At 49.8% G+C, this 23,456-nt stretch overlaps 1 protein-coding gene across 1 annotated transcript in view; it reads left to right on the top strand.

The window, feature by feature from the left end:
- Positions 1-1,647: 1,647 nt before the first annotated feature.
- The window catches only part of pcdh9 (protocadherin 9), a 211,056-nt gene continuing 189,247 nt past the window's right edge, over positions 1,648-23,456 (top strand). Inside the window, exons 1-2 of the mRNA XM_077015159.1 lie at positions 1,648-2,310; positions 2,850-6,002. Of these exons, the coding sequence (XP_076871274.1) occupies positions 2,970-6,002 (3,033 nt within the window). The 5' untranslated portion in view covers positions 1,648-2,310; positions 2,850-2,969. The remainder of the gene's footprint in view (positions 2,311-2,849; positions 6,003-23,456) is intronic.

Raw genomic sequence — 23,456 nt, 5'->3', positions numbered from 1 at the left:
CAGTGTGTTACAACACCCCACCAGCAAGCAGGACTTCCTAGGTAATCTCCATGGTAATCTCCATGGCGATCGACCGGTTCCGCCCTCAGGCTACTCAGCCTGTAATGGACCGTTGGATCACAGGGGTGACTCCGCCCCCTCCACCCAGAATATATATTACAGTCCTGCATTATTGAAAATCTATGACCTGCTTGGCCCTCCCCAAAATAAGCTTAAACCCTCTCAGCCCTAATATAGAAGGGACGCTTTCATATTAGCTGCCGATAGACGTGTTCACGTGTTATAAAGCACAGGCCACACTGGAACTTGGATTCAGGGGGATCAGATATTCTACAGTCAGGCTCCACGCAAACTGGTACTACAAGAAGACATAACGATACGATCTGGACAAGAAGACATAACGATACGATCTGGAAGGTTTGTTAAGCACAGTATTAGTTGTGCTTACTAAAATATTGACCTATTAACTAACGTATTGCAGTGTGTGTGCGTGCGAGAATGGCTGTGAAGTAAAAGCAAAACAATACAAGTGTAATATAAGAAGTATTTTCAGTCTTTACAGATGCTACAGACCGAGGTCTGATGTCCGCACATACACCACTTGATGAACATGTGCGCTCGGGCATGCGTCTTTTCGCGCCTCCACCTCTAGATGGTGCTGTTTACCGCAACACTTCCCGCACCTCGGACGCGCCACGCAACAAGCGCGCGGTGTCCTTTCCCCGGTACAGCGGACATCGCTCAGCCTCATTCCCCTCACTGAAAATACTTGGGCGAAATCTGTGATAATTGTACGGAACATTTATGGCCATTTTCGTATTATTTAATACCGGTTTTATATTGTTTGTAATATTGGCCTTTGAATTTTGTGTTATATATGGCAAATTATTAGAAAGCATACGGTCACAATCTATTTATTTTATAGGTCAAAATATTTTCAAGTCTCTCGTTCGGGTTTAGACGTGGTCGTCGTGACTGTGACCGCAGTGTCATGTCACTTATCTTCGTTGCGATACTGGGACATTGTTTCACGTCCCTAACGGACCGACCGGGACGCACCGTCGTTTGACATTCCTCCAGTAATGACCTAGCAGGCGCGTGAGGCTGCAGTTTGTTCACATAGGTCCACCTCGCCGATAAGTCCAATAAGGCCCGGGTCGGTGTGCCCTCCACCCGGTACCGAGTGACTCTGCACATCGCTGATCATTTAAGAGCCAAACTTGCGGCGGCCGCGCGTGCCAGGGAGCGCGCGAGCGTCTCGACCTTTACTCGGTGGAGGGCACGCGGTCCAATCGTCTCGTGCGGTCGTTCGTTAATGCCAAATTTTGCCTAAATTATTCCCTCGGTCGTTTAATGTTGAGGTATTTAAGGGCAGTGTGGGGAGGGAGGCTGATAACTATCGCCCCGCAGCCAATGACACGCTGAAAGCGGGGCTGGTTCCGTAGCCCAGGAGCCCGACCGCAGCCTCCGGCGTCTTCACGCGCAGCTCGGTCCGTCTCGGCACTTTTAGTGACGTTGATTCGATCCAATCATAAAACAACCCCGCCCTTTCTCACGACGTGAATGAAGAGACGGGCCAATGAACGGCTAAGGGGGCGTCGGTTAGGCTGTAACCACGCCCCCTTTGGGCATACTCGGAGCCGGAGCGAGAGATCCAGTGATGAGGAGGAGAGAGCTGCAGAGAGCACGCGCATCCCGGCGTGAAGATCCCAGCAGCTCTGAGTGGAGATCACAGCCTGGCTGGACACACATCACCACGTCTTCTTCTCTTCCCTGAACTAACAGCAGAACGTCGGATCGCCGGTGGTTCTGGTTGTACATGTGGACCTGGACGTCTCCCGTTGTGCCGACCCGTGTCCGTGCGCGTATGCGCGGAGCAGATTCCTGAGTTCCGCCGCTCAGCACCAGGCTCGCCGTCCAGTGCCGATGCGGGTCGTTCTGGCGAACACAACCTGCGCCGTGGACCTCCTGGTTCCGTGTGGAGCTGCGCCGACAGACAGCGCGTTCTGTGCGTCCGTCTGAACGTCTCTCTGCGTGTAAAGTTCAACCTGCACGCCAGTCCCCCCCAGTTCGTTCCTCATTTGTTGCTTCTCCATCAGAAGATGTCTGGCGATCGCTCTCCGTGCAAATGGATTTTTTTAAACTGGCCTGTAATGTTCTGACCCACTGCCAATACCAATACGGATACCCCCTCACATCGGAGTGAATATGCTCCTCACTTTATACCAATCGAGGAGGTTTGTACAGCACATCCGCCACCACAAGGATCTTTAACACAAATCCTACATCGTGTGCACCAGTCCGAACCGGGTAAGACAGGCGCCCCATACGCCACACTTCTTACAATTACCAATTCAATTTATAGCACCTGACTTAAATAATAATGTAATCAGGTGCAATTTTATACGATTTTTATCATTCGTATTTGGTAGTAAAAATAAGCGCACGCTGTGAATCGTTAAAGTTTTCAGACGTTTTAGAGACATTTCAGGACTCCTAACACACATTATGTGTGAGATGGTGCCCAGTGCCCGCTCGCTCCGCCTTATTGTGCTGATAGTCGTTGGGTGTAAACCGACAAATATTTCCGAGAACACAGGATCACACAGTGTTTATTATACTAACGAAAAAAACCGCGTAATTTGCCGATGACTCAATAATTTTACGCAAATATTTTTTGTTTCGCTTTTATTACTCTGCAAGTGTTAATACTATAAATACTGAGTTAACATGCAGTAATTATACATGTATATTAACTGTAGCGGCTGCGTGTGTTTCTGGTGGCGCTTTCGCTGTGCCTCGTGCAGTAATGTCTGTAACACCTGTATTGTTATATTGTTTATTTGTAGGGTCGCTTCAGCTCATCCGCGTCTACTAATGCGCAGGTGCCGTGAAGATTCAGCTCACACTTGACTGCATGGGGATAATTGTTTGAAATAAAGCTGACAGAACACGACACAATTGCCGTCATGGATTTAAAGGATTTTTACTTATTGGCAACCTTAGTTGCATGCCTTTGGCTAGACCCAGCCATCGCCCAGGAGCTGATTTACCCTATCCGCGAGGAGCTGCAAGAGAACGTTCTTATTGGAAATATACCAAAGGACTTGAACATCTCTCACATGAACGCAGCCACAGGGGCCAGCAGTAGTCTGGTTTACCGGCTGGTGTCAAAGGCGGGGGACAACCCCCTACTAAGAGTAATGAGCACCACGGGGGAGATCTTCACCACCTCCAACCGCATTGACCGGGAGAAGCTCTGTCCCGGCCCCTCCAACGAGGACACGGAGTGCTCTTTTGAGATTGAAGTAGTCGTGCTGCCCAATGACTTCTTCAGACTGATCAAGATCAAGATCGTGGTGAAGGACACCAATGACAACGCTCCCATGTTCCCCTCCCCTGTCATCAACATCTCCATCCCGGAAAACACTCTCATCAACAGCCGCTTCGCCGTGCCCTCCGCCACCGACCCGGACATGGGACCCAACAGCGTCCACAAGTACGAGCTGGTCAACGGCCAGAGCGCCTTCGGCCTGGACATCGTGGAGACGGCGGAGGGGGAGAAGTGGCCTCAGCTGGTGGTACAGCAGAACCTGGATAGGGAGATGAAGGACACCTACGTGATGAAGATCAAGGTGGAGGACGGAGGGAACCCACAGAAGTCCAGCACCGCCATCCTGCAGGTGACCGTCACCGACGTCAACGACAACAAGCCCATTTTCAAAGAGAGCCAGATGGAAGTTCACATTCCGGAAAGTTCTCCAGTGGGGACTTCAGTGGTGCAGCTGCAGGCCACAGACGCAGACGTGGGCTCCAACGCAGAAATCAAATACATGTTTGGCACCCAAGTGTCGCCGGCCACAAGGAGACTTTTTGCACTGAACGCCACCACCGGCCTTATAACGGTGCAGAGACCTCTGGACAGGGAGGAGACTGCCATTCACAAACTGTCAGTGTTAGCGAGCGACGGAAGCTCCAGTCCAGCGAGAGCCACTGTCACGATAAACGTGACCGACGTGAACGATAATGCTCCAAACATAGACCTGAGGTACATTATCAGTCCCACCAATGGTACCGTTATGCTGTCTGAGAAAGACCCTGTTAACACCAAGATTGCTCTCATCACCGTGTCTGACAAGGACACTGATGTCAATGGTAAAGTGATTTGCTTTATTGAGAAAGACGTGCCATTTCACCTCAAAGCAGTATATGACAACCAGTATTTATTAGAGACTTCAGCTCTGCTTGATTACGAAGGCACTAAAGAATACATCTTCAAAATTGTGGCCTCTGACTCTGGAAAACCCAGTTTGAACCAGACCGCACTAGTCAGGGTGAAGCTCGAGGATGAAAATGACAATCCCCCGGTGTTCAGCCAGCCGGTGATAGAGCTGGCCGTCATGGAGAATAACCAGCGTGATCTGTTCCTCACAACCATCAGCGCCACGGACGAGGACAGCGGACGCAACGCTGAAATCGTCTACCAGCTCGGGCCCAACGCCTCCTTCTTTGACCTGGACCGCAAAACTGGTGTGCTGACTGCGTCCAGAGTGTTCGACAGAGAGGAGCAGGAGCGCTTCCTGTTTACCGTGACGGCCAGAGACAACGGCACGCGTGCGCTGCAGAGTCAGGCGGCTGTGATCGTCACCATTCTGGATGACAACGACAACAGTCCAAAATTCACGCACAACCACTTCCAGTTCTTTGTGTCAGAAAATCTGCCAAAGTACAGCACAGTGGGCGTGATCACGGTGACGGACGCGGACGCGGGCGAGAACGCCGTGGTGTCTCTCTCCATCCTCAACGATAATGAGAACTTCATCCTCGATCCCTTCTCTGGGGTCATCAAGTCCAACGTTTCCTTTGACAGAGAGCAGCAGAGTTCCTACACGTTTGACGTCAGGGCCGTGGACAACGGTCGTCCGCCGTGTTCGTCGGCTGCCAAGGTGACCATCAACGTGATTGACGTAAATGACAACCCCCCCATCGTCATCTATCCCCCGTCCAACACGTCCTTCAAGCTGGTGCCCCTCTCAGCCATTCCTGGCTCGGTGGTCGCTGAGGTTTTCGCAGTGGATGGAGATACAGGAATGAACGCCGAACTGAAGTACACCATTGTCAGCGGCAACAACAGGGGCCTTTTCAGGATCGATCCCGTGACTGGAAACATCACCTTAGAGGAGAAACCCACAGTCCCCGATATCGGCCTCCATCGGCTGGTGGTGAACATTAGTGACCTCGGCTACCCAAAGTCACTGCACACCCTGGTCCTGGTTTTCCTATATGTCAACGACACAGTAGGAAATTCGTCCTACATCTATGACCTCATCCGTCGCACGATGGAGACTCCACTAGACAGAAACATAGGGGACACCAGCGAGACATACCAGAACGTGGACAATCTCAGGACCATCATCGCCATAGTAACGGGTGCCATGGTGGTGATCGTGGTGATCTTCATCACGGTTCTGGTGCGCTGTCGCCACGTGTCCCAGTTCAAGACCGCTCAGAGGAAGAAACAGACGGAGTGGATGTCGCCCAACCAGGAGACCAAGCAGAACAAAAAGAAGAAACGCAAGAAAAGGAAGTCGCCCAAAAGCTCCCTGCTGAACTTTGTCACCATCGAGGAGAGCAAACCCGACGACCCCGCCCACGAGCCCATCAACGGCACCATCAGCCTCCCCGCAGGGCTGGAGGAGCCCGGGATTGGACGCTTCGACTGGAACGCCACGCCCACCAGCACCTTCAAGCCCAGCAGTCCCGACTTGGCCCGGCATTACAAGTCGGCCTCGCCCCAGTCTGCCTTCCACCTCAAAGCCGACACGCCCGTGTCTGCAAAAAAGCATCACGCCATCCAGGAGCTGCCTCTGGACAACACCTTCGTAGGAGGCTGTGATACGCTCTCCAAACGTTCCTCCACCAGCTCTGACCACTTCAGTGCCTCAGAGTGCAGCTCCCAGGGCGGCTTCAAGGCGAAGGGGGTCACCCTGCCCAGCAGACAGGTAAAGGAGCACATTTACTGGTCTATCAGCTCAGCGTATAACTGCCCTCAGTACTGACGTGCTGAGCTTGGCCGAGAGGCGCTGAGTCACACGGCTGATAAAAGTGGAATAAATAAACGCACGGCAGCGTCTCGTACGCACTCGTCCACGCGTGCGCCGGATAGCGCGGCTTAGACAATGTGCAGAGATATAATGACTCCCAGCTAAACACATCAACTGCTCAGCTCTTATATGTGTGTATGTGAGTATGTGCATGTGTGTGTGTGTGTGTGAGTGGTGCGTGTGTTTGTGAGTGTGAGCCTGTGCGTGTGAGTGTGAGTGGTGCGTGTGTGTGTGTGTGTGAGTGGTGCGTGTGTGTGTGTGAGTGTGAGTATGTGCATGTGTGTGTGTGAGTGTGAGCCTGTGCATGTGTGTGTGTGAGTGGTGCGTGTGTGTGTGTGTGAGTGTGAGCCTGTGCGTGTGTGTGTGAGTGTGAGTGGTGCGTGTGTGTGTGTGTGTGAGTGTGAGCCTGTGCGTGTGTGTAAGTGAGGGTGATTTTTTTTTTTACTTCAACTATTTTTTTTTTTAAGCAGTTGTAATTAAAACAATTATGGGTAAATTATTGATAAATTAGTTTTTTGGGAGTCAAAACAAATACAACTTAGCTTTCTAAAGAGTATGGATGGTGAATTATGTTATTCAGTTATTGTATAAGCATACAATGCCTTCAAAATTTGTGAAAGAAACATTTTTTTCTTGCCTGTCTACTTCGATCACCACTTCATCACTGTAGCATCTAAAACTCTCAGAAACACAAAGAAGATAAAGGATAATCTTTCTCCCAGCAGTGTCTCACAAACAGAACCTGCTGGAATAGTTATTATGGGTTTGTTTCGGTGTCGTAGAGCTATCTTACTAACTGTATGCCACTTTCTAAATTTCTTCAGCTTGAAATTGACTTGTTTGCTAACGCTAGCACTGCTCGAATGCTGAACCTTTTAATTGACCACATAACCCGAGCGAGAGGTGCAGGGAAGTCTTCTGTGCCCTCCACTAGTGGAACATTCGTCAGAACACACCAAGGCCAGGAAGGTGGAACTGTATCCGGTCCAAAGCGGATTAGCCATTAATATGTTGGAAATATCAATCTAATCCTTTCCCCCAAGCCTCATTAAAATGAAACGCTTATTATGTATCCAACACAAACTCTTGTTGTGGAATGAGATTCTCATGGAGTCTGAGAGAGAGGAAGAGTGGAGCAAACCATGAAGGAGGGGAGGGGGGGGGCGTCCTTTAGGTGGCAGTGTTGTTCCGCCAGGCAAAGTCTGGCTTGTGGCCAACATGCAGTGTGTGTGTGTGTGTGTGTGTGTGTGTGTGTGTGTGTGTGTGTGTGTGTGTGTGTGTGTGTGTGTGTGTGTGTGTAATACCAGAGGAAGTTGAGAGAGGTGTAGAACTCCCCCCCCCCCTTATTCCCTTTCTCCTACCTTATCTCTGCTGGTGTCTTGGTGTGTGTGTGTGTGTGTGTGTGTGTGTGTGTGTGTGTCTGTGTCTGTGTGTGCCAGTTGACAGGTGTGTGAGTGTGTGTGTGAGCATCTCCCCTAGTGAGTGGCTTATAAGTAAATGTCCAGCAGATTGACAATGGCAGTCACAGATGTAGATGATAAGGCTGAACTGTACGAAAGCAGACACACACACACACACACACACACACACACACACACACACACACACACACACATTCACATACACACACCTGTCAGCTGGCACTTAGAGATACACACAAACACGTGAACACACACACCCGTCAGCTGACACACACAGACACTTGCATGCACACACACACATACACACACATGAACACACACGCACGTACACGTGTGCTCTTTAGAGATCATCTGTAATTTCCATAAGTGTGAAAGACGTGCCATCAAACGTAGCAGTTTGCGTAATGGAGCGGTGAGTTCAGACAGTGAGCTGTTGAGTCAGTGTGCGTCTCTCCACGGTGTGGGCTGTGTGAATCAGCCCTGCGTGCCGTAGCCCCGGAGAGACACAGTGTCTCTGCATGTAACCTCACTATCCCTCCAGCTGAAAGAAGTCAGAACACAAAGAGAGCTCTGGGCACACGCGACGCCGTCACACGCGACCTGCCGTCACATGCACCGACGCAAGCCGCCGTTCCGTGTTGTCAAACGATTGGTCTGAATTCACAGATATGAATCTTTTCCCTATCTGGGAAGTGCACTGCAGGGAGGTGGGAGAGAGGGGGCGCTGCTGAGGCCACAGGGCCCGCTGTAGCCCAGGCCGCGTGCTGAGAGTGGGCATCAGAACCAACTGCAGCTCCCTGCGTATGACTCAGTGGCCCAACACAATGGCAGCACAGTAACTCTGTAACAGTAACAGACGTGTGTACATGCAGGAAATGTGACCCAGTGTGACCTGCTCTGTTCCCCCAGCACAGCAGGTCAGAACACTGGCCCCTCTCTCTCTCTCCCTCTCTCTCTCTCTCTCTCTCTCTCTCTCTCTCTCTCTCTCTCTCTCTCTCTCTCTCACTCTCGCTCTCTCTCTCTCTCTCTCTCTCACTCTCTCTCCCTCTCTCTCTCTCTATCTCTCTCTCTCTCCTCCTCTCTCATGCTCTCTCTCTCTGTCACCCTCTCACTCTCTCTCACTCTCTCTCTCTCACCCTCTCTCTCTCTCACTCTCTCTCTCACCCTCTCACTCTCTCTCACTCTTCCTTCCTCTCAATTCTTTCTTTCTTTCTTTCTTTCTTTCTTTCTTTCTTTCTTTCTTTCTTTCTTTCTTTCTCCTTGCTCTCTCTGTTTCCATACATGGTTGTCTTCCTGTGAAAATCATTAACAGTCTCCTTGGCACTGTTATTCACTGTGGCCCGATCATTATGGCACCTCGAAACTCTGCTGATAGCCACTGGCCAATTAAGGTAACCTTTATCTTCTGTGGAGAGAGGAAGGTGGCGAGGAGAGAGAGAGAGAGAGAGAGAGAGAGAGAGAGGAGGTGGGGAGGAGAGAGGAGAGGAGGGGAGGAGAGAGGAGGGGAGGAGGGGTGGAGAGAGGAGAGGAGGAGAGGAGGGGAGGAGAGAGGAGGGGAGGAGGGGTGGAGAGAGGAGGGGAGGAGAGAGGAGAGAGGAGGGGAGGAGAGAGGAGAGAGGAGGGGAGGAGAGAGGAGGGGAGGAGAGAGGAGGGAGGAGGGGTGGAGAGAGGAGGGGAGGAGAGAGGAGAGAGGAGGGGAGGAGAGAGGAGAGAGGAGGGGAGGAGAGAGGAGGGGAGGAGAGAGGAGGGAGGAGGGGAGGAGAGAGGAGGGAGGAGGGAGGAGAGAGGAGGGAGGAGGGAGGAGAGAGGAGGGGAGGAGAGAGGAGAGAGGAGAGAGGAGGGAGGGGAGGAGGGGAGGAGAGAGGAGGGGAGGAGAGAGGAGGGGAGGAGAGAGGAGGGAGGAGGGGAGGAGGGGCTGGGTCCACCACACCTCTCAATTACTCACCACTCCCCATTTACCCATCATGGCCTGATTTAGAAAGAGAAATACACACACACACACACACACACACACACACACACACACACACACACACACACACACACACACACATACAAACACACACACTCTCACTCTCTCTCTCACACACACAAACACACAAAACACTCACACACGTACGCAAACACAAACACACACACACACATGTGTATTTGTCCTTAATGGATGATCAGAACATACACACAATACATAGTCACCCCGAAAATATATGAAACATTGGAGCTGTTGATTAAAGTGAACATGCGTACGGCTCCGTTGCCGTGGGCTCAGTGAGAATTGCTCCCCACGCTGGGCATTAATAACGTGAAGGACGGATACTGGACCTGGAAACAGCTCCTTTTTCCTGAGCGCAAACAGAAATTACACAGTCATTTACGGGAGTGCTGGAAGGCCCGTTTCATTTTGGAGAGGTTAGTTCTACTAACCCTGCACTGGTGCCACTGCACCTCCACACGGTGTCTCCGTCCTCGGTGTGGAGAGGTTAGTTCTACTAACCCTGCACTGGTGCCTGTGCACCTCCACACGGTGTCTCCGTCCTCGGTGTGGAGAGGTTAGTTCTACTAACCCTGCACTGGTGCCTGTGCACCTCCACACGGTATCTCCGTCCTCGGTGTGGAGAGGTTAGTTCTACTAACCCTGCACTGGTGCCTGTGCACCTCCACACGGTATCTCCGTCCTCGGTGTGGAGAGGTTAGTTCTACTAACCCTGCACTGGTGCCACTGCACCTCCACACGGTATCTCCGTCCTCGGTGTGGAGAGGTTAGTTCTACTAACCCTGCACTGGTGCCTGTGCACCTCCACACGGTGTCTCCGTCCTCGGTGTGGAGAGGTTAGTTCTACTAACCCTGCACTGGTGCCTGTGCACCTCCACACGGTGTCTCCGTCCTCGGTGTGGAGAGGTTAGTTCTACTAACCCTGCACTGGTGCCACTGCACCTCCACACGGTATCTCCGTCCTCGGTGTGGAGAGGTTAGTTCTACTAACCCTGCACTGGTGCCACTGCACCTCCACACGGTATCTCCGTCCTCGGTGTGGAGAGGTTAGTTCTACTAACCCTGCACTGGTGCCTGTGCACCTCCACACGGTATCTCCGTCCTCGGTGTGGAGAGGTTAGTTCTACTAACCCTGCACTGGTGCCTGTGCACCTCCACACGGTATCTCCGTCCTCGGTGTGGAGAGGTTAGTTCTACTAACCCTGCACTGGTGCCTGTGCACCTCCACACGGTATCTCCGTCCTCGGTGTGGAGAGGTTAGTTCTACTAACCCTGCACTGGTGCCTGTGCACCTCCACACGGTATCTCCGTCCTCGGTGTGGAGAGGTTAGTTCTACTAACCCTGCACTGGTGCCTGTGCACCTCCACACGGTATCTCCGTCCTCGGTGTGGAAGTGCACTTACTTCTGAAACAGTCTTTATCTTTTCATTGGAGAAGTGTATCTCACCCCAGACCACCTCAGACCACCCCAGACCTCCCCAGACCTTCCCAGACCACCTCAGACCTCCCCAGACCACCTCAGACCACCCCAGTCCTGCTCTGTGCTGTATTGCATGATTGGAGGAGCTGATGAAGATTTTTACAGCTTACAGCCAGAATCACACATGGACACACAGCCAGCAGACAGAGCACATGTGTTACATAAGTGATGTGAAGCTCTAAATGGCAGTCGCGCTCGTTAGAGTTTAGACCTTGACTACCATGATCTCATTAAAATGGTGTGTGCTGTCAAGACTGGTATGAAGTGCCTAGCCGTTATTTGCCCCTTTCAGGGAACAAGTTCATGTGTGTGTGTGTGTGTGTGTGTGTCATGACTGTGTTCTGTGTGTGTGTGTCATGACTGTGTTCTGTGTGTGTGTGTGTGTGTGTGTTTCATGACTGTGTTCTGTGTGTGGTTCATGACTGTGTTCTGTGTGTGTGTGTCATGACTGTGTTCTGTGTGTGTATTTCATGACTGTGTTCTGTGTCATGACTATGTTCTGTGTGTGTGTCACGACTGTTCTGTGTGTGTGTGTCATGACTGTGTTCTGTGTGTGTGTGTCATGACTGTTCTGTGTGTGTCATGACTGTGTTCTGTGTGTGTGTCATGACTGTGTTCTGTGTGTGTGTGTGTGTCATGACTGTGTTCTGTGTATGCGTCACAACTGTGTTGTTTGTGCATCATTACTGTGTTCGGTGTGTGTGTGTCATTACTGTATTATTCTGCATGTGTGCCATTACTGTGTTTTGTGTGTGCATCATTACTGTGTTTGGCGTGTATGTGTGTCATTCCTGTGTTGTTTTGCGTGTGCATCATTACTGTGTTGTTCGGTGTGTGTGTCATTACTGTGTTGTTCGGTGTTTGTGTGTGCGTCATTACTGTGTTGTTCTGCGTGTGTGTTATTACTGTGTTGTTCGGTGTTTGTGTGTGCATCATTACTGTGTTGTTCGGTGTTTGTGTGTGCGTCATTACTGTGTTGTTCTGCGTGTGTGTTATTACTGTGTTGGTCGGTGTGTGCGTCATCACTGTGTTTGGTGTGTGCGTCATTACTGTTTTGTTCGGTGTTTGTGTGTGCGTCATTACTGTGTTGTTCTGCGTGTGTGTTATTACTGTGTTGTTCGGTGTGTGCGTCATCACTGTGTTCGGTGTGTGCGTGTCATTACTGTGTTGTTCGGTGTGCGTGTCATTACTGTGTTGTTCGGTGTGTGCGTCATTACTGTGTTGTTCGGTGTGTGTGTCATTACTGTGTTGTTCTACGCGTGCGTCATTACTGTGTTGTTCGGTGTGTGCGTGTCATTACTAAACGAGACTCCCCTTGAGTGTAAGAGTAAATGCATTTCCCTCATCACCTCCAGGGGGAGCCAAACTGAGACGAGAGCGGGCCAAATCAGGAGCTGATGCGTTTCTGCATGAGCCTGTTTAAGAGGGTTTAAAGGGGTTTAAGAGGGTTTAAAGGGGTTTAAGAGGGTAATGTAAAGGGAAATACTGCACCATATGTGCAGCAGACAAAGTCCAGGGCACCGAGTAAATAGTGCCAAGGGAATTAATATGTGTGTGTGTGTGTGTGTGTGTGTGTGTGTGTGTGTGTGTGTGTGTGTGTGTGTGTGTGTGTGTGTGCGCGTGTGTGTGTGGGTGTTTGTCTGTGTGTGAGTGTGTGTGTGTGTGTGTGTGTGTGTGTGTGTGGGTGTTTGTCTGTGTGTGTGTGTGTGTGTGTGTGTGTGTGTGTGTGTGTGTGTGTGTGTGTGTTTGTCTATGTGTGTGTGAGTGTGTGTGTGTGTGTCTGTGTGTGAGTGTGTGTGTGTGTGTGTGTGTGTGTGTGGGTGTTTGTCTGTGTGTGAGTGTGTGTGTGTGTGTGTGTGTGTGAGTGTGTGTGTGTGTGTGTGTGTGTGTGTGTGTGTGTGTGTGTGTGTGTGTGTGTGTGTGTCTGTGTGTGAGTGTGTGTGTGTGTGTGTGTGTGTGTGGGTGTTTGTCTGTGTGTGTGTGTGTGTGTGTGTGTGTGTGTGAGTGTGTGTGTGTGTGTGTGTGTGTGTGGTTGAGAAAGAGAAGGGGGGCAGCATGTTTGCTGAATTTATTTTAAACAGTAAAATCAGTAAGAGTAAAATCATTTCTTTGTATCTTTGTTGTCTGCTGCGTGTGTGTCAGGATTAGACTGGTGGTCTACACTGGTGGTCTGCGTGCGTATCAGGATTAGACTGGTGGTCTAGACTGGTGGTCTACACTGGTGGTCTGCGTGCGTATCAGGATTAGACTGTGGTCTGCGTGCATATCAGGATTAGACTGGTGGTCTACACTGGTAGTCTGCGTGCGTATCAGGATTAGACTGGTGGTCTATACTGGTGGTCTGTGTGTATATCAGGATTAGGCTGGTGGTCTTCTCTGCAAGTTTGATGCTTTCTCTTTAACAGATTCGTCTTCTGACTGACATTCAAAATGACTTTCTGTGACATTCAGGGCAGTGAGGACAGTCAAATCTAAAATAGTACACAAACAAACCAACCAACGTCATTCATCAGAGAGAGCTGAACACCCCTCACCATGGGCCAGACGTCCTAGCTGCCTTAAAGCCCAATGCCTCCCCAAAAATGATTCACAAAGAAATGTTTTTCTTGATCGTTATAAAGAAAGTAAATATCTGTGCTGAGAGGAATACTCTCTCGTGAATGGAGCCTCGAGTTCAAGAGAATCCGAGGGTGAGATTCGGATTATATTTATGTGTGGGTGAGATTAGGATATTATTTATCTTGTTTCAGTATCATTGGAGTCACTTTAAGGCCTCACCCTAACAAGAACAGTAATATAATGTGTGTGTGTGTGTGTGTGAGAGAGAGAGAGAGAGAGAGAGAGAGGGATATTTTGCCCTAATGAATGGCCTTTGCAGAGCAAACAGGAGCTCTGTGGTGCTGTGTAATAGAGTTTGGACTGCGGTGGTGGGGTGCCTCAGGGGGGCGCTCTAGCGCTCCAGGTTGGTTTGGTACATTAATAGGGGATTAGCATGGACAGGGCTCAGAGGATCAGCCCCGCACATTTGAGGAGATTAATGGAGTGTGGCATTATTACACCTGAGGGGGGAGACTGGTGTGCTGTCTGGCAGACTAAACTCATGCTGCAACTCCAGGGGTTCTGAGAAAGATAGAAAGAAAGAAAGCAAGCAAGAAAGAAGGAGAGATGGAGAGAGAGAAGGAGAGGTAGAGAGAGAGAAGGAGAGGGAGAGGTAGAGAGAGAGAGGGGAGAGATGGCGAGAGAAGGAGAGGTAGAGAGAGAGAGAAGGAGAAGTAGAGAGACAGAGGGAGAGTTAGGGAGAGGGAAAGGGAGAGAGGTAGAGTTAGGGAGAGAGGGACTGAGAGAGAGAGAGAGGTAGAGTTAGGGAGAGCATGAGGTGGTGGCTACAGAACGTCTCTCCCTTCATCCCTGCAGGTTTCTTCATTACAGCCCATAATCACATTATCCAACATCTCACTATCGGGTTTACTAGGAGGGTTGAAACTTGGGTGCCACTGGAGACACAAGTGGTCCTTTAATAGAGTGAACCAGGAAATTATGTGCTAGCTATTTCAGTAGCTTCTCTGTTTGAAGTCAGCTCAGCAGTACTGACTAAGCAAAAAAGCTCTTTCAGGTTGCAACAAAAATGTTTTGTGCATGTGAAATATCCCTCACATGAACCGTATATTCTGTTGTGTGAGCTTTCAAATCTCTCACGTGAGCTGTAGATCCTGTCAGGTGAGCTGTCAGATCTTTTACGTGAGCTGTCAGATCTTTTACGTGAGCTGTAGATCATGTCGTGTGAGCTGTCAGATATTTCACGTGAGCTGTAGATCATGTCGTGTGAGCTGTCAGATCTCTCACGTGAGCTGTAGATCATGTCGTGTGAGCTGTCAGATCTTTCATGTGAGCTGTAGATCATGTCGTGTGAGCTGTCAGATCTTTCACGTGAGCTGTAGATCATGTCGTGTGAGCTGTCAGATCTCTCACGTGAGCTGTAGATCATGTCATGTGAGCTGTCAGATCTTTCACGTGAGCTGTAGATCCTGTCATGCGAGCTGTCAGATCTCTCACGTGAGCTGTAGATCCTGTCATGTGAGCTGTCAGATCTCTCACGTGAGCTGTAGATCATGTTGTGTGAGCTTTCAGATCTCTCACGTGAGCTGTAGATCATGTTGTGTGAGCTTTCAGATCTCTCACGTGAGCTGTAGATCCTGTCATGTGAGCTGTCAGATCTTTCACGTGAGCTGTAGATCCTGTCATTTGAGCTGTCAGATCTCTCACGTGAGCTGTAGATCATGTTGTGTGAGATTTCAGATCTCTCACGTGAGCTGTAGATCCTGTCATGTGAGCTGTCAGATCTTTCACGTGAGCTGTAGATCCTGTCATGTGAGCTGTCAGATCTCTCACGTGAGCTGTAGATCATGTGTGTGAGCTGTCAGATCTCTCACGTGAGCATTGCTGCTGTGAGTCTGCTGGTGAGCACGATCTCCAGCTTTCAGACCATCATTTCTGGACAAAGTTCAGGGTTGAAAGATTTTCTTGCCAGTTCATCGGTGTCATGTGTGGTGTGACTGATCAGCGTGAGTTGGCTACATACTAACGTCCCCTAACAAAGCACCTCCACCCACTCCTCCATCCTCTCCTCCTCCACCTTCTCCTCCATCCCTCCTTCACCCCCTCTTCCACCTCCTCCACCACCTCCTCCTCCTCCTCCCACTAATGCATCTCCATGCTTTGTTAATCCAACCCCTCAGACTCAGCGTGCTCCCTACACCTCCTCCAGATAAACGCTGTGTTGCTGCTTCACGTGAGAACGCTGCGTAATAACGGACCGGGCAGCACCGTTAGAACCTCACACGCCTGTGCTGTTGTCAGGGAGACGGGAGAACGCACATCTGAACCTGGTGTCTAAAGTAGATCAGGTGGAAGAAAATGTTTCTTGCTGTTCCTGTGGACCTGAGAATATACTGACCTGTTCTGTTTAAACAAATGCACTCTTCACCTTCATCAGTCCAGCTCCTCTTCCTCCTGCATGTCTGCATCATCATCCTCACTCCCAGTAGGCCTGCATGAACACTCCTACATGGATACTTTAATTTTTTCTTTTGGGACCCCCCCAATCCACACACACACACACACACACACACACACACACACACACACACACACACACACACACACACACACACACACACACACACACATGCACCCTGCTGGTGTGGTATTGCTCAGTACTCTGACATTTTGTTCTGAAGTAACCAATCACAGTGAGGTATGTATGAGCTCCACCCCTCCCACCACCACCCTCCTCCACCAGTACTACACCCTTACATTAGGCTCAGTCATGAGGTCTTAGCTGACCTCCACCTGACTGTGAAAGACTGCTTCCATTCCTCATGCCTGACTCCTGTATTACTATTGCATCTCTCTATGTAATTTATAATGTACTTAAAAGATGTTTTATGTAAATGGAGCTCCTGGTAATCTTGCTTAATGTTCTGTGTTATTCTGTAATGGACTGTTATGTTTTTATCTTTTTGAATTTCTTTTCTCTGCTGGGTGTGATATATCTGCAGTCTGTACCAGCTCCAAGTAGCCTAGTCTATCATTTTTAAGTTTTAAAATTGTTTTCTGCTGAGAATTGTTTGAACAATGGCATTTCATATTTTACATTTGATAATAAATGTTTAAAAAGTGATTTTTATTTCTTTTTGGCATTCATTGCTTTGACTGTGTTACTGCAGCACGCCAGCCTGCTGTCATATGACCAGGCTCAGACACAGCCATCACTTCTGAATCTTACAGCCAAAGAGCTCAGAGCGCACAGGCAGTAAATACCAGCCTGGTGAGGTGCATTCTGGGATGGTAAACCAGGCCTGGTGGGGACAGTATCAGCTCCACATGCTGAGCTTGGACATGGGGTTCAGGAACGTGGTCAAGGTTGTCTTAGTCCCCTCTCAGTCCCACGTTTAAACATGTGCATTCAAATCTGTTAGATGTTGTCTCATCTTCATAAGCAACATAGCTCTTACCCTTTAAAGCCCTGATCAGGACGCCCCTGGGACGGACACGGTGTGGGGACATTGGAGCAGCAGGGACGGTTCTGAGAGGCGGTTGTGGGCGGGGCGCCAGACACAGGTATCAGGGGGTCATGTAAGATATCTGATCCTGGTTCTGGATATCTGACTTCACCCCTGACCCCACCCACAAGCCCTCTGCTTTCTGCAGTTGTGCTCGCATGTGGGCCTGAGTTGGCTCGGTTTGTGCTTGCACCCTGGTGGGGTCAACGTGTGTGTCCAGCTTTGTGGCGTGCTCTGGTGTGGTGTGGTGTGCTCTGTGGTGTGCTCTGGTGTGCTCTGGTGTGTGCTCTGTGGTGTAGGGTGCTCTGTTGTGTGGTGTGGTGTGGGGTGCTCTGTGGTGTGGTGTGGTGTGCTCTGGTGTGTGCTCTGTGGTGTAGGGTGCTCTGTGGTGTGGTGTGGTGTGGGGTGCTCTGCGGTGTGGTCTGTGTGGGGTGTGGTGTGGGGTGCTCTGTGGTGAGGTGTGGGGTGCTCTGTTGTGTGGTGTGGTGTGGTGTGGGGTGCTGTGCGGTGTGCTCTGTGTGGCATGTGGTGTGGGGTGCTCTGTGGTGAGGTGTGGGGTGCTCTGTTGTATGGTGTGGTGTGGTGTGGGGTGCTGTGCGGTGTGCTCTGTGTGGGGTGTGGTGTGGGGTGCTCTGTGGTGTGGTGTGGTGTGCTCTGGTGTGTGCTCTGTGGTGTAGGGTCCTCTGTGGTGTGGTGTGGTGTGGGGTGCTCTGCGGTGTGGTCTGTGTGGGGTGTGGTGTGAGGTGCTCTGTGGTGAGGTGTGGGGTGCTCTGTTGTGTGGTGTGGTGTGGGGTGCTGTGCGGTGTGCTCTGTGTGGGGTGTGATGTGGGGTGCTCTGTGGTGAGGTGTGGGGTGCTCTGTTGTGTGGTGTGGGGTGTGCTCTGTGTGGGGTGTGGTGTGAGGTGCTCTGTGGTGAGGTGTGGGGTGCTCTGTTGTGTGGTGTGGGGTGCTGTGCGGTGTGCTCTGTGTGGGGTGTGGTGCAGTAGCGAACCGTGACCTTTAAACCTGGGCCCGCTACCCCCCCCCCCCTCCCCCCCGAAATTTTTTTTTTCCTTTCTTAATAAACTAAATAAAGAAAAACTGAGACGACAGTACAGCTTTAAAAACGCAATAAACAATAATATCTGTACTAGATAACATCTTAAGCAAAATAAGTTTCCAAACAAAATAAGGTTCACAGCTCCGTGGTTCTCGGAAGCGGAATATGTAAACAACGCGCACGAGGACGTCAAAGGGATGAATCGAAACTAGCTAGCGATGGTGCTAACGACAGCTAGCGTCGCCACAGCGGGCGGAAATTATCATACAGTTAAGCCCGCCCACTAAGAGAGAAGATATGATTGGTCAATTTTGCTGTCATTTGAAACTGGTATTGCGCTGAATTATAACTGCCAGGCCCTCTGTAAACGAACAGCGGGCATCACAGTCCTGATAGGGGGAGACACAGGCTCACAGGCTTCCACTCAACCCCTCACCTTCCAACACAGATTGAATAGACACGGGTGAATATTTTATTTGCTTATATTTTTGTAATTGTTTAGATGTCGAATGTCAAACTGTAAGTAGATCAAATAAAATTGGATAATTATATATATAATGCTTTAAGAATATTTTAGGCCCTCTGAGAGGGCGTAGAGGGCCCTGACGGTTCCCCACTGGTGTGGTGTGGGGTGCTCTGTGGTGAGGTGTGGGGTGCTCTGTTGTGTGGTGTGGGGTGCTGTGCGGTGTGCTCTGTGTGGGGTGTGGTGTGGGGTGCTCTGTGGTGAGGTGTGGGGTGCTCTGTTGTGTGGTGTGGTGTGGTGTGGGGTGCTGTGCGGTGTGCTCTGTGTGGGGTATGGTGTGGGGTGCTCTGTGGTGTGGTGAGCTCTGAGCTCCTTCTGCCTGTCATGGCTCCAGCGTGTTTACATGTGGGATGTAACTTAGACTACCAGAGTCTGAACTCTGCGACATCAGCCAGGACAGAGACCCACGTTACTATGAGGTCTTCACATTTGTACATGTGCTCTTGTGAACAGTGGTAGAATCATTGCTGGATTGAACTAGACAGGAAGTGTTAACCTACTGCTGTAATAAACCTGCGCTGGAACAGATCCGCAAACAACTGTAGTTTAGACGGATCACACTGGATGAAAATGTAATAGAGGTGAACCCCTCTGTGTAGCCACAGCAGAACGCTGGGTGAAGACACACACTGCTGTCTGGCACTGAGACAAACAGCTTATACAAACTGCCACTGAAAGACAAAACTAAATATGAAAAGACATTTGGAGGATTCTGTGGGTGTGTGCACATGTGCGTGTGTGTGAGTGAGTGTGTGTGTGTGTGTGTGTGCGTGTGTGTGTGTGTGTGTGTGTGTGTGTGTGCGTGTGTGTATGTGTGTATGTGTGTGTGTGTGTGTGTGTGTGTGTGTGTGTGTGTGCGCGTGTGTGTGTGTGTGTGTGTGTGTGTGTGTGTGCGTGTGTGCGTGTGTGCGTGTGTGTGTGTGTGTGCGTGTGTGTGTGTGTGTGTGTGTGTGTGTGTGTGTGTGTGTGTGTGTGTGTATGTGTGTGGGTCAGTAGGTGCTTGGTTGTGTGTGAAAGACAGAGAGAGAAGAACCATTATATAGTCATGGAATAATATATGCTGATCAGTCTGAGTCTATTTTTGAGACACAACACAGCTTGTTCAGCGAAGCTCCCAGACAGCCCGGGTGAGGTAGTCAGTTACAGACACAGTGAGGTAGTCAGAGTTACAGACACAGTGAGGTAGTCAGTTACAGACACAGTGAGGTAGTCGGAGTTACAGACACAGTGAGGTAGTCAGGCTTACAGATACAGTGAGGTAGTCAGTTACAGACACAGTGAGGTAGTCAGAGTTAAAGACACAGTGAAGTAGTCAGGCTTACAGATACAGTGAGGTAGTTAGTTACAGACACGGTGAGGTAGTCAGGCTTACAGACACAGTGAGGCAGTCAGGCTTACAGACAAAGTGAGGTAGTCAGGCTTACAGACACAGTGAGGCAGTCAGGATTACAGACATAGTGAGGTAGTCAGGCTTACAGATAAAGTGAGGTAGTCAGGCTTACAGACACAGTGAGGTAGTCAGAGTTACAGACACAGTGAGGTAGTCAGGCTTACAGATACAGTGAGGTAGTCAGGCTTACAGACACAGTGAGGTAGTCAGGCTTACAGACACAGTGAGGTAGTCAGAGTTACAGACACAGTGAGGTAGTCAGGTGCTCCATCCCAGACTTAAGACTCATATTTCAGTCTCTATGTAAAGTTCAATCTTCTTTTACAGCAGTGAGCATGTGGCGGGGTTGGGTGGGGGGGCAACAGTTGCTGGGCTGCAGTCGCCAGGCCAACGCTGCCTCTGACATGCCCGCTTGATTGCTGTGGTGATTGTGGGTCACAGGCAGGGCTGCGTGATACTGATTTGCTTCTGAAGGGCAGCAGGTGATGGATCAGGTGTGGGGGAGCGTGCGCATGTAGATTCTCTGTGATCGTAATGGCACCGGGGCGAGAGGAGGTCGGCCTCACTCTGATCGTCTGAGCTGGTGTTTACTGGCCATATGTACAGGCCACCTCCACTAGGGCCAGGCGGGTTCCATGGTGAGGAGGAAGAGGAGGTGAGGAGGAAGATGAGGTGAGGAGGTGAAGGGAGGAGAGGCAGTCTGTGATCAATCGACCTGAGAATAAACTGCTTGGGAATATTTAATGAAAACTTAAGTGCGGTGTGTCTGTTGTTTTATTGACGAGTATACGAGCCTACGGAGCTTTAAAACACAGTTTCCACACCAAGCTCACCGCCACCCTCTGACAGTGCTGTCGCCCCAGCACACACGTGTCTTCCTCCTCCTCTTCCTCTTCTTTCAGTGCAGAAGCAGCTTTGTTTACGTGGTGAAGACGCTAACGAGCAGAGCAGCGTGGGTCAGGCCATGACGAGCCATGTCTTATCACGGCTCAATTATACGCAGGGGTGTAAAACATCCCACTGCCTTATTTAGATGGTGTGATTTAGTCCTGACAGAAGACTGAATTAGGGAGAGAGGGGAAATTGGTTTCCACTATCTCAGTGCAAACACAGACGCTGACACCTGCATTCACGTTGCACCCGCTTCACGTTAGGGTGATAATGCCCCCGATAAAGTAAATGTGTACTGGGACTTATTTATTTATTTGCTTATTTATCTAGCAACTGGTTAGTATTCCAGTCACATTTCGGTTTCATGGCACCGTGTGCTGTCTCCCGCTCTGGAAACCACAACAGTGCACTGGAGAGGGAACCAGGCAGTGTGACTTCATAAGAAACAGTATAGAGGGGCGTGGCTTCACAGTGGCCGGAGACTGGGACACGCCCCTTTACATCTTCACAATGGCTGGAGACTGGGACACGCCCCTTTACATCTTCACAATGGCTGGAGACTGGGACACGCCCCTTTACATCGCTGGAAACTGGGACACGCCCCTTTACATCTTCACAATGGCTGGAGACTAGGACACGCCCCTTTACATCTTCACAATGGCTGGAGACTGGGACACGCCCCTTTACTACATCTTCACAGAGGCTGGCAAGTGGAACACTGCTGTACTGCTTCTGGTCCTAATGCATTCATCTCTTTGATAATTGGCTTGGAGCAGAATCCACATCAGGTGTGATGTGTCCCAAGTCAAACTGCAACTGTTTATATTCTAAACAAATCAACTTGCAAAACCCATTTTATCATCTGACAGATAAAAGCAAATATCAGCTTATTGTTTAGAGAAACAAAACGAGCATCAGATAAGGATATCTCTGAGTGTGGCACTGGAAAAGATGAGTTACACACACTCACACACACACACACACACACACACACACACTTACATACACACACACACACACGTATGCACACATAGATACACATGCATACACTCACATTTAAAGTGTAAGAGATTAAAAGAAACTCTTTGGGATTTAAGGGATATGAGATATATGTTTCAGGAGGTGGGGTCTGTGTTTCAGGAGGAGTGGTTTCTGCCCTTGGGGTGTGTTGCTGTCTGTCTGACATGCTGGTGGACAGTGAGACAGTGTGAAAGCCCCACTACCCCAGGCCAATCAGAATCATGTATATAAAAGCCCCACCTTCTAGGCCAATCAGAATTATGTATTTAAAAGCCCCACCTTCTAGGCTAGGCCAATCAGAATTATGTATTTAAAAGCCCCACCTTCTAGGCCAATCAGAATCATGTGTATAAAAGCCCCACTTTCTGGGCCAATCAGAATCATGTGTATAAAAGCCCCACTTTCTAGGCCAATCAGAATTATGTGTGTAAAAGTCCCACCCTCTAGGCCAAAACACAGCTACAACAGAATATCAGCATCCATGTCAAAAACACAAACAAACAATAACAACAACCATAATAATAACCCTGTATGTTTATTGAATTGGAATTAAATGATTGATTTTCTAGCCAAAATAATTTTACTACTAAGTGAAATTTGCAGTACTAATTAGAATTCCATGGCATTACAATTCCATGGCACATGTGTTTCTTCCTTCTGGGCCTCGTTAATTATGGGATCGTATATGCGATATGAAGGCAAAGTGGAGATTTGTAGAGACTCTCGGGCAGGATTCTGTGTCTCCCTGAGGCTGCTGAGCTCATGGAGTAACTCCCATATCCAAACAGCTCGCCAGCTCACCCCGATGAGCAAATGACCCTCCTCACGCTGATGGACGAGAACGCGTTACCCAACTACAGCTTTCACTAGAACCACGAGACAAAGCAGTACAACTCTTCTGCTGGTTCTGTTGGTTACCGGGAATTCTGATGGTACGTTTTCTGTGTGGGTGTGGCCAGTGACGGGGGAGGAGTTTGTGTCCAGGTCAGGTAGGCTGCAGCGTGTTAAGGCTGAATGGTTGTGATTGTTCTGGGAGAGGCTGTATGTGACAGTGACAGGCACACAGCCCATCCTGAAATAAAGGTGTTAATGGTGATGACTGAAGAGAGCAGCAGTGTTGGCGTGTGACTCTCTGCCTGTCTGGAGTGTCTCACTATGACTATGATATCACCCTAAGCTTGTGTTGTCCCACACTCCCACTCCACACTTTACTCTGTCCTACTACACTCCTCCTACTACACTACTACACCCCCCCACTACACTCCTCCTACTACACTACTACACTCACCCACTACACTCCTCCTATTACACTACTACATTCTCCCTACTACACTCCTCCTATTACACTACTACACTCCCCCTACTACACTCCTCCTACACTCCTCCTATTACACTACTACACTCCCCCTACTACACTCATCCTACTATACTCCTCCTATTACACTATTACACTCTCCCTACTACACTCCTACTACACTCCTCCTATTACACTACTACACTCTCCCTACTACACTCCTCCTACTACACTCCTC

This window comes from Brachyhypopomus gauderio, chromosome 8 (assembly GCF_052324685.1).
Source record: "Brachyhypopomus gauderio isolate BG-103 chromosome 8, BGAUD_0.2, whole genome shotgun sequence".
Classification (NCBI taxonomy): Eukaryota; Metazoa; Chordata; class Actinopteri; order Gymnotiformes; family Hypopomidae; genus Brachyhypopomus; species Brachyhypopomus gauderio.
The sequence above is the reverse complement of the archived record's forward strand: the minus strand, read 5'-3'. Positions and strand labels throughout refer to the sequence as shown.